The sequence below is a fragment of the Rhamphochromis sp. 'chilingali' genome, assembly GCF_963969265.1.
Source record: "Rhamphochromis sp. 'chilingali' genome assembly, chromosome: 7".
Lineage (NCBI taxonomy): Eukaryota > Metazoa > Chordata > Actinopteri > Cichliformes > Cichlidae > Rhamphochromis > Rhamphochromis sp. 'chilingali'.
In genome coordinates, this window is record NC_137934.1 from 5,502,932 (window position 1) to 5,515,221 (window position 12,290).

The window sequence follows — 12,290 nt, forward strand, 5'->3', positions numbered from 1 at the left end:
GCACATTCACAGAATAGCTCTCCATGTTTAGACAAATCCAAACGGGCACATTTCCGCGACACCTTAAAAAGATAAATTTGGTAATGGTGGTAGTGGTGGTGGCGGTACTGTGACTGTGTCTAAATCTAGAAAAAAACAGAAATAGAAATGAAACTGAGCTTTATAACCATACCGCCTTCCCCTGTCCCTTTCTCCCCTCAGGCTCTATGACGTGACAAGAGTCCCCCTCGACACTCTTGCACTATGGAAAGCATTGATGACCCCTTGACAGACAGCCAATTTCCAGCTACCACCACCACCACCATTACAACAGCTCCGCCCTTACCTTGGCCTCAAAGGCAGGAAGCAACACAAGCAGCTACAGAGCACCAAGAGCCTTGTGAAGGCAGTAAGGTACAAGACAAATCCCTTGAATTAGAATCAAGAAATCCTTAAATGTATAACTAGAGCCTGACTGATATAGGATTTTTGAGACCGATACTGAGACTTGGTGATTAGAAAAAAGATAAAGATCTGATATACTCGTTTATATTTTCATCTTTTTTCCACATTCACATCATTAAATATAAACAGACACACATATATACACACATTTGTCATATATTTGGTACAGTTATTTATGAGTCCTTAATAAAAATAAAAACTATTATTAGCTTGAGGAGATTTCTTAAATCAGATGGCCTTCTTAATCCAACCCCATACTGAATGTGTCTCATCCCAGAGTCAAAGTGAGGATCTAATGTGTACAAGCTTAAATATATATCATTTGTACATTATAACTGCCCAATCAACAGCTACAAATGCCGATACCAACGTATCGGCAAATAAAAATATCGGCCGATGTGTCAGTCCTGCTGATATATCTGTCGGGCTCTGTTTTATAACATCTTGTAATGAAGGTAACTTTCCACATGACCTTACAGAGGAGACTGATCTTGCCTGTTGCTCACGGTCAAATGTCTTAAAAGTGTATGAAAGTCATTACAACCAACATTATGAACTCATTACAACACTAAGACCGCATCTTTCAGCTTTAGCAGAACACACAAACAGCAGGAAGCATAGACTCTCATAAATCCTGATACAATTTAAGCGAGCGTCTGCTTGTTTGATATCCTTGTTTGGCTTATGTATTTTACCATAAGCTGACAATTTCCCTGGTGTGTGTTTAACCAGAGAAAATCCATGTGTGCAGCAAACCCCCCTCAGTGTATTCTCAGCCTGCTTTATTGGCATGCCTTGTATATTGTTTTAAAGTCTTGTGTCAGATGGTGGCTGTGCACTTAAATAAAACAAGGCGCCAGACAGACTCTGATATTAATAAATAGTGATCGGGAAATAGAGAGTGGCCATGTAATAAATTTAAGGTACAGCAATATAAAAAAGGGATAAGGCCAAAGTCATAAAAACGGCCACTTTTGTGGAGTCTTTGAGAAACAGGCTCTTCTTTTGGTCAATACTGTCAGTGTTTATGGCCCATGCTATAATTTGCTTTTGAGGGAAAATGTGATCCTGCTGCTTTTCACTCCAGACAGCAAGTCTTCAGTAGATTTGGAGCTATAAATAGAAAAGGGGTGGAATGTGTGTGGTGAACTTGGGTCTCTGCACAGTGCATCAAAGAGATTATTGTCTATTTACTCACAGAAGAGGCCATCTGAGATTGGATTTAAACATTTGATCCTTTAATATATATTCTGAAGGAAGGCGATTCTGCATTGCCTGCAAGCAGCTGATCTCACACAGAGCCACGCAACGCAGTAGCTTTACGAGCAGCTGTAGTCGATGCATAAAAGTATTGAAGAACACGTTGGCAACATTGTCACCAGCCTGATGCCACCGTGGTTAAATCTGTTCTAATACTCCACTCTTGAGCATTAAGTTCTGATCATATTGTAGAATGCAGATAGTGAACTGTGTTTGCTTTGATGTTCTGAAGAAATGCTGTATGAAAGGGCTGATAATGACATAACACATAGCTTTGAACTCTTTCCTAATGTGGAATGGGGCCTAGTGTCTGGAGGCGCATGCATACATGTTCATGTATTTTGATCTCAGCATCTGCTTCAGGCATTATCCAACTTCACAGCATGTAATGAGCGATTTCCCATCCCTTATTAACCTGTGGATCATTCCTAGCCAACAAGTTCACTTATGAATATTCATCTGGAATCATGTTGTGCCGCTCGCCTGCTAAAATCTGAAGAGAGAGCGCGGGCTCAGCTGCACAAGACTTAACGTTAAAGGGTGAGCGCAGAGACGAGCGTTAGAAACGAGCAGGAGATCCAAAAGCAGATGCACTGTGGAACGAGCTGAACGGGAGGGCTTCAGCAAAGCTTCCGGCGAATGTACAAAAACACATCAATTAATCCGCTGGGTCCTCTTGAGATTTTGCATTATTCCCAGCAAACAGCGCCTCGATGAAGAGTGCGGATAGGCAAAGTGGATCAATTTTCTTTCATGTGCACCCACCGACTTGTTCCCTCGTGGGTCACATGGCCGTGACATTTCGAGGAAAGTCAGCAAGAGTTCAGACAGAGAAGAAATGTCAAGCCAGGGCCGTATGTCCAGGTGCATTCGCTTTCAATACTTCCAACTCGCGAAAATGCTTTTATTTAGAGCAGTGCGACGCAAACGAAAGCCACTGCCACATGTATGCACATTCTCATTTTTGTTGCATTAAAGTGCTTCAGCTGTGGCCTCGAGACAGGAAGCAGTCTGTACCGTCCCTGAAATCAAATGTTTTCCGCATCCTCGATCAAAAGCTGCCGGGCGCGTATCGATAAGTATCGAGTGGTTTGTCCGCTTGCTCCATAAGAAGAGAAATGCTGCACAAATTACACATTAACACAGATGGATTCAGTGCACGATGCTCCCTTCTGTTACTATGACACCCCCAGCAGTTATCAGTCTCAATCGAAAGTCCAATTCTCGTTCTTACTCGAAGAGCAAGGCCACCGTCCTAAACGTTTGCCCGGCATGTTCAATAGCCAGAGAACCGCTGCATAATGTTTCCCTCTACTCTGCACCAGAGTGTAAAGTATTTGCTCGCTGTCTGCGTAGCTGCTTCCTGATAAACTCTAAGTAATAATCACCCAAGGCCTGTGAATGTTATTCACGGGGCAGATTCATCTCATATTCGTCTGACATTCGCTGCTGTTTTTAAATGGGAAGGCTTGCGTTTCCCTGAGACGAGATTTGCGCGGGAGATTTATGAGAAGCTGTTCGCAACAGTGTGGCTGTGAAAGAAAAAGAGGGAGCAAAAAACAAAACAAAACATAAAGACGATATTAAAAAACAAAAATCCACCATGGTAGACACACACTATGTGGCTTGAATAAAACAAGACCGTGTCTATATGCTGTGTCTGCTTGAAATCACTTGCATTGTATTTCTTTTCTTCCACATCTTTGTGCGACTAATTTATCCTCCTTCCATTTTACCTGTGGCTTTTTACTACTGAGCTGTAGTCTCTGTGTGCCCTCTAGGAGGCACAGAGAGAAACTGTGCTTATTATGCTAGGATTAAACACCTGTTTTGGCCAGGCATCACAGTCAAGCAGTTAGCAAAGTCATGGCCCTGCTTTAACCAAGTAAACCTTTGGGTCATTCCATGCCCAGCTCCAACAAAACCACGACATTATCTCCATTAAAGCCCGAGCTCACTGAGATGTTTATTATTCCCAGAGCATAAGACATTGTCATCTGTGATACATGCTAGAACCCCGTTCAACACCTGCCCCTTTCATGGTAATTTGCACCCTGTGAAATCATCAAGAGTTCATTATTATGAATTAAGCTTCAGTGGCAATGTCTTGGAAGGCATCAGCACCTCTATCAAGTTGGCTGTGTGACTGGCGGGGGCCAGATGGTGAGGAGGCTCCGAGATTTGTCTTTCTGCTGCTAGATTAATTGTTTTTCAGTGTCTGCACTGTGAGACTTGTTTTGTTACTGGGTTATATCCCCTGAAGAGTTCTAAATATTTGACTCGTAAAGCTCTCATACAATCCTGTAATTAACATCTAAGTCTGGCATGGAGCAATAGTCATGTGTGATGCTTATGTCAACACAATGGCTGCAAAAAAATATTTTTTTTCTTTAGGAGAATAGACTGGCATACTGAGAATGATCCCTATCAGCTTTGCTGCTGAAATTTCAGTGAGATGCCTCTCTCGTATGGTTTTGTTAAAGGGTGCTTCAAGAGTAGCCACTTAGCGTTGTTTTATTTTTAACATTATGGCGGAGAAGGAAAGGAACAGTTTGCTCTGCTCTGTTTTTCGAATGGACCAAATGTAAGCCTTGCTAGCTTATCTTAGAAAGAAAACAATTATGTCAAATGTCCCTAAAGATCACTATAATAATGAAATAGCTCCAAATGGTAGAATGTCATTTTTATATATTTATTAATTAATGAGCTTTTGAGATGTTTGTATGTGACCGTTAATATTTGGAAACTGCAAGGCTAATCATTTAATTCTGCGTAGTCTTTTTGATAAGCTGAATTAATCGTAAACCAAGCTAGAGCCCTTATTTCTCCATATTTTGCTCCCAAAGAAACCAACTTTCTTGTGATTTTTGAAAGTGGTCTCGAGCAATAGTTCTCCAGCATTTCTGAAGGATTTTCTTTGGATATTGGCTGCTTTTTAAGACATTTTCAGCCCAGCCCTTGGACCTGACCATTTTCAAAGGATTGTTTTTTGTTTTTCCAACTTAAGAAAATTACACAAGAACCAGACTCTTTTCAGCATGAATACGATCACAAAGACACAGACCATGCAAGAAGCCATACCTGGATAGAACAACATGCAATAGAACGGCATCAGTCATGAATTGGCCTCCCTAGAGCCCAGACCTCAAAATTACTGAAGTAGTTTGGGATCATTTTCATAGGAACAAAAGGCAGCCAACATCCAGAGAAAACCTTTGAATGTCCTTCAAGAATCCTGGAGAACTATTCCTGAAAACTATTTAAAGAATTGACAAGGAAGCTTGCATAAGAGCACTCAGGTTGAAGAATAAAGAGGGTGATACCAAATATTGACTTTTAAGATTGCAGAGTTTTGGCTTTGAATACAGTATTTCCAAGTTTGTCTGCACATGTTTTCCTGGCAAAATATATAGAATTAAGATCTGACTTAAGACTTGTGCACAGTACTCTATATACACAAGTATTATCAGTCTTGTCATGCAACTCTTGGCAAACAAGTGAATAAGCAGATTGCAAACTTTAAAATGAGATGACAGTGCTTATTTGAATGAAAAAGAACATTCCTGTTGCAAATAAAAAGCCAACGTCACATATGTGAATTGTATTTAAAAAGACAATATATTTTCTGTCATTTTCTTTCTGCTGGCTATAGAAGTGAAAATATTTGAGCCAAAATGTTTTTGATACAACACATCCTCAGACATTTCTCTGTGGAGCTGAGCATGACTGTGACTGAGTGCTAAAACAGTTCTCTCATGTTTGCTTTGTTCTTGTTGATTCACAGGTCTCGTAACACAGCCAGAGACGGGAAAACCAGGGAGTGATTGTTTGAGGGAGTCATCTCTCCCTATGACACTGGGCAAACTTACTATAAAACACTTCCTGTTTCCTGTGACTGGCCACCGCGGGTTTCTGACTGCTCCCTCCTGCTATCTGTCGTTGGGTCAACACGTTGTATCCACCTCCTCTCCACTGTTATCTGCCTGCTCTGTGAATTTAGCAGCACATGCTCATGCCACGGAGGTTCGGACACCTTAAAATCCCATGAATGTTTTTTTTTTTTTTGCCTCACTGGAAGTCCACTGTTTGGAGCTGCTAACTGCTTTTAATACGGGATTTCCCACATCTCTCTCCTAGACTCTAGTGCAGGAGTTCCAGGGTGAAGACGGGGTCATTACAGAACACAATGTGACGCTTCTCAGACCAGCTCGCGAGGCCGTAAAAACCGAACCGAGCGCACTCTGCTGTGAATAGGCCTTCTGCTGGAGTAAACCTCCCATATTTTTATAGACCAAAGAGCAAAACAACAAATATGATCATTATGACAGAGAGGACCATCTGGCAAAGACACACAGAAACGTTGTTAACATGCTTTGAGTGTCGCCACCGACCAACGGCTGCCCCCACAGAGACTCGGTGCACAAACGAACCTTTGCAGCTGGCGGCGTATGTGCCGAACACAATCAAAGGAGTACTTTTCAAACTTTACGGACATTTTTTCGCAGACTAAGCTCACCACTGTATTTTGGAACTGGAGATATAGGTACTACATACGTATAACTGTGTATCAAAAAAAAAAAAAAAAACAACAAAAAAACCAGAAAAAAAAAATCTGATTTGCATTTTTCAGTAGCTACAGTTGGGACAGCTTACAGGAAGAATTGTCGTGTTGATCATGGATACGGAGTGCAAATCATTACCAGAGAAATGATAATTATCTACAGAGAGTATTAAATGCTGTTAAGTCTGAAAAGAAGGCGTAAAGAAAAGTCATTAAATGTATTTTGAAAGGCCCTAAAAAGTTATATATTTAACAGTTTTATATGTTGTACCTTTGTAGAGAAGCTTATTGGACTTAAAATGTGATCACAATGGCAGTTTAGTAGGATGTGAACAAATGCTGTTGTTCTCATTACTGCTGGCTCGTAGTCCCAGGTTTTCTGTTCACACCTCAGTAGCCGCTTTCTTTTCATGGTCATCTACAAGTCACTGTCTATCCGAACCATTAATGAAAAAAAAGGAAAGTGACACAATTTATTAAGGACTGATGTGCAGCCAACTGAACATTGTAAATCTATGGTAGTCAGTGGAAGCCATTGAAATCTGCTAATTTGCTATGATATTGTATTGTACACGGTGTGGAATACTGACTCATTTCCTCTCTATGGGTTCTGATCTCTTAATTTATTTTGTGCCTGTGTTTCTTTTTGTTTTTATTTTTTCTTTCTTTTTCTTTTTTTGCACAAATCCAGCTTCTCTCCGATGGCGATGAATACGGTGAGGAGAGAAGGAAAGAGGAAGCACTGCAGGAGTATCGGTCATTTACATACATTTTATATCATGAAATATTTTAAGAATAAATATATGACAAGAAATGTCCCCTGCAAACTTAGATGCTCTTGATGTTCAAGGTCATCAACAAGAACTTTAATTGATCTTATTCTGGTCTTTTCTAATGAATGTATTTGTTTCTGGCACCAGAGAAGGTATGAAAAAAATTAAAGTTTCCTTTTCCTTCCCAGGTGATTCAGAGGATTTATAGTTAGATTGTTTCCAGGGTAAAGTCCTAAGAAATTCAGTATAAACAACAAAGGGAGTCAAAGCCAGCTCTCGCCTGGCGTTAACATGGGTTTCAGATGAGCCAGCCAAAAGTGGACAAGTAATCACGTCTTCTGTTCACACCTCAATGTTTTTCCAAATGCTCAAGTGAGCTCTTGTGCTTGGATCTAATTTTCCTGCTCTCCAGTGTAACGCATGCTCATCATTTTTGCTTGCAAAGCCACAAAAAACCCCAAAGCAATCAGCCAAACTTTCCAGTTTTTCCAGTGTTTGTTATCTTAACTTTGCAAGTCTCCAAATATCTCTCTAAAGAACTACAGCATGTCTGAAAAATGTAGTTTATGAAACAGTTTCAGATGCTTAGACTGCAAATAAAAAGCACGCTGCTTTGTCCACCAAACTTGTCAGTCATGAGGGAAAGCTCCCATATAGCCCAGTGACCTGGCCAATCCAACAGTAGAATTTAGTCTGAGCTGATAATACAGTGTGCATTGTAAATAACTCATAGTTTCTTGTAAACATTGTTAAGTTTTTAATCAGAAGTTCAGTCACTCACTGAGGTGCTACAAGTGACTATTTATGTATTTCCATTGTTAGCTAGTTTTTTAAGACCCACACTGATTCACAACAGGTCACCACAGCAGATACATCTTTATTTAGACTTGCAATATTTTTTTTTTACACTCACATCCTCTTCCTAGCATAATCCTACCAGAGATTTATATCTTTTCCTAATATTAAACTGCAGATTTTACACACATCATGTTATTGTAAGAAAGTAAGTAAATATTTTTTTATAGCACATTTAAAACCAAAGTGCTTTATAATTTTAAAAAACAAGTGTTTCTGAAAATTTCACAACACAACAAACTATCGTTCAGCAACAGTTCAACAATCAGTTGAAGTTTCCTTCTGTTAAGAAGCTAGAGATAATTGACTAACAAGAGTATAAAGTGTATTACAATGGTCCAGACTGTTATATTCCCAACCATTCTGCAACCACTAACATTGCTCTCTGGCACTAGAGCTCACCTTTCTCTGGCCTTAAGTGCTTTTAATTGCTGATGGGAGTCAGATGTGCAAAAAGAAGATGGCATTTAAGGCAGCGGGAGATAGTAGGACACACCCACATGGGCAATTTCAGGAGGAGACCCTGCTAGGCTGCTAGTCTGCCGTAACACAGACTAAATGAAAAAAAAAGTGCATGCATGAGCCTTTCCAGATCTAAAGAAGATTATAGTCTGCTCTTGACCACAGCATTGACTTGGTTGTTCAATTTCAAATTGGTGTCAATGATAATCCCACGGTTGTTAACCTGCATTTTAATAAAACTAAAGATACCCAGTTATCTTTCAACCTCTCGGTTAATAATAGAGGGCCAAACAATATGACGTCTGTTTTGGACTTTTTATATCCAAGATGCATTGAGCCTTCACATGCAACCGTGATTTATAAGATTCAAAGGTAAATCCAGTTGCAAATCATCTGCATGGCAATGAAAAAATATGTTATCTTGATGCAGGAGCATGTACAAGGAAATAAAGAACAGGCCCACAGATAGACCCAGATTCTGAAGCAGTGACTTTCCAAAGTTAACTGCAAAAGTCGTGAGTTCCATATAAGATTAAAACCAGTTAAGCGCCAAACTCTTGACTCCTACATAGTGTTCCAGGCGCTTAATGAGTAAATCGTGATCAGCAGTGTCAAATCAGAACTAAGATGTAACAACCACTAGAATCAGCATCAAGCAGAATAGCCTTTGTTGCTTTGAAAAGAACAGACTCAGAACTGTGAAAGGCCCTGAAACCTAATTGAAAGGACTCACAGATATTGTACTTGTCTAGAAAGGATGGTTGATTAAAAATGACTTTTTCTAGAACTTCAGCCAAAAGTTTTGATAGAGGGCGATAACTGCTCAGAACATTCACTTCCAAATTAGGCTTGGCTGGACTACTGCATGCTTAACACACATAGGAGCTAAGCTTGCATTTGTGAGAACATCACAGCCTTTCATGTCAAAAGTTTCTTTAACAGACCAAAATGGAAGAGAATCTTTTACCAAAGTGGAAAATGTCATGTGAGAAACCAAGTCTAAGAAATGGGAAAAGGAAACAGCTTCAAAATCCTCAGTACCCAGCTGATAAACAAAGGGATTAACTCAATAGGTTAAAGCAGTTGCTTTAATACTTTAAACCTTATTAAGAAAGAAATCCCCAAATTCTTTTTTTAATATGTATATTTCAGGATTTTTTTTAGGATTATGACTTAGGATAGAATTTGTCGTATGAAACAAAAACTTTGGTTTATGTTAACTTTTTTAAACCGAACCTGTAAAAAAAAATCCCAGCTTTGCAGATCCATCTAGAAATCTAAGAAAGCAAGGTTTTAAAATCTCCATTATACTTGGAGCTTATCCTTCCTCCATCTGACTCAGATTTCCTGACGCTCCTAACAGAATCACTCTACAAGGCCTGACTTTAAACCTACAGTAGGGCATCTAATTTTAAGCCGTGAAGCCAAGTCCGATATATATGAAAAGGATGTGCTGAAGGAAGCGGTGAGCTCTTCAACCCCAAGCTTGGAAGCAGCAGAAGACACAGAGTTAGAGCAGGCAAATGCAAAGCGAGGAAGCTGTGGTAGGGCCGTGTTTTCTGCACAAACATTCAGCAGTTCTGGAGACCACAGGATGAGAGTGTACAAGCTACCATAGCCTTGTTAGGACAGCATACATGGATATAAAGTCCAAAATCAAATGCAGTCATAAAGTATAGGAGGATAAAAGATCTGAAAATGAAAAAGGTTCAATGTTAAGAATAAGTGATTCAAATATAGTTTTTTCGTAGAGATGGATGACCATTTAAATCCTACTTCCGGTAGCCTGTGGTTAAAAAAAAAAAAAAAAAAGTACAGTGTGTGAAGCATAGATCTGAGAATAAACTCAAATCATCACATCGCAGACGAAATTCTACTAAAAATAAGAAGTTCAGCGTTTGAGAAGTGAAAAAAAGTAATTTAAAATGAAGGCCTTATTTCAGAACCAACAATACTAGCATTTGCCCAGAGCCACTTTCATTTCATTTCATTAAAAAAAGATTGAGCAGAGACTGGGGATGGATACTGCAGAGGTTGAAGATTATGATACTGAACACCTTTTCTGTATGCCACATATGGGGTGATGATTGGCCCGGGTAAACAGGCACTAAGTGAGCATGGTTTGGGGTTGAGGTTGACCTGATCCATGAATGCAGTCTGAGCCGCTGAAGCTCAGTACCTCTTGGGTACCTTCTGCTTGTGAGATATATATTAATGTTGTATATTATAATGTCATATATTAACTCTAACCTAGGTTAGAGTTAAGTCACCGGTGCTTCTAATGATAGCTTTAGACTACAGAATATTTTTGTGTGCTACCATGGACACTGTGTCAAAACCAGGTGATTATAGAGTCATGCAATGTTGCCTTTTCGCCGACTGTGAGACATAACACACCACATATTGTTCTCAGATTAATCATGCCTGCCATATTATAAGACATGTGGGATGTCATCAGGAAGGAGGCACAAACTGTCTTGTTTTACTCCAATTCACACTTCCATCTAGCTGCGCTGGCAATATCGTTTCTTCTTCGGCTTGCCATGTCTACAGTTGTACACAGCTCGGAGGTAGAAAAAACTCTGACAGAATGGTGGTATGTTCTGTGCTCATACTGGTAAATCCCCCCCAAATTCTGGTATGGCAGTCTTTCTGTAAGGATGTTGTGAGACATCCCTAATTCAGCACTGGCTTTCGTTCATTTTGAGATATAACAATGGACTGTGATGCACATTAGCCTATGCCCCATGCACTGTGGTGTCTATATTTAAATTTACACTTCATAGGCCACAGTATCACTGATATTGTGTAGCCTAAATAAAGCATAAAAAATAGTTTCAACTAACAGGAGTTTCAGCTGATCAGATGCTTACTGTGTAACTATCAAGCTGCGGGTTGATAGTTCTTTTTAAAAAATATTTAGCTCTATAAAAAACAGTGCACAGTTCAAGAACCTGTAAAAATAATTGTTTAAAGAAACATTTTTTCAAATATTGGTACCCTTAGCCTCCTAATAGATACACCTTTGGTATCAATTTCAAAATCCTAGGTGACTTCCTTCATGAGTTATGCATTCAGAAGATTTTCAGAAAGCTTGACCTCTGAGCTTGACCTGGAGGTCGTGGTTATTGATATTCAAACCCGTCTGAGAGTTTCAGTAGGTACACCTTTGGTATCAATTTGAAACTCCTACGTCCTTTCTTTCTCGAGTTATCACGTTCACAAACTTGGGTATCCACATCTCTCAAGCCAGCAGATAAAAATTAATTAGCATCTCAATCAACTGGTAGAACTTGTTTATATCAATGAAATATCTATCAGGATCCCCTTGAAACCACACTACACTACCCTTTAAAGTGCATCACAAACATCCTCTTAGTTACTGACGGTTAATTACAACCATGTTTTCAACAAGCCATCACCAACACAAAATGTAATGTGGACCATTAAAGGCTTTGACCACTTATATATACAATATATATACATCTATACACATACAGTATTTGCTGTTGAAAATGAAAGTGAAACACATGTTTGAAAAAAAAACATTTTGAACAGTCACTTTACATTTATCATGTTGGAGGTAAGTAAGATCTCCACTGTCCCCTTTAAAACTGTTTGAGGAACCTCAAGAAAAAGTTGAGAATTTTTCTAATAATGTTAATATACAAATACAATCAGTTAACAGTTATATCATTTATTCAGCTTTAAAGACCTTTTAACATGATTGATGCAATAGGTTTTAAGAAAGACAGAAAATGTGACTTTGAGGCAATATTTGAGCGAGCAATTAACGCAATTCCAGAAAATTGCTTTGTACAATGATGATCTAAGGTTGTGGCTTTGTTAGGTTTCGATTGGAAATAGCAATTTGCACAGCAACATGATGCATGTTCAATATGGGTTTTTGTACAATTTATGGTTCCCTGTGGTAA

General features: G+C 39.2%; 1 protein-coding gene across 2 annotated transcripts in view; it reads left to right on the top strand.

The window, feature by feature from the left end:
- Positions 1-7,170, top strand: part of tafa5a (TAFA chemokine like family member 5a) — a 180,062-nt gene extending 172,892 nt beyond the window's left edge. Inside the window, exons 4-5 of one of the 2 annotated variants that reach the window (XR_013972235.1) lie at positions 202-393; positions 5,489-7,170. Coding sequence is in view for 1 of the 2 variants with exons in the window: in XM_080887035.1 (XP_080743161.1) it covers positions 5,489-5,497 (9 nt within the window). In the remaining variant the exon portion in view is untranslated. The remainder of the gene's footprint in view (positions 1-201; positions 394-5,488) is intronic. The other variant, XM_080887035.1, reaches the window with a different exon arrangement.
- The last annotated feature ends 5,120 nt before the right edge of the window (positions 7,171-12,290 follow it).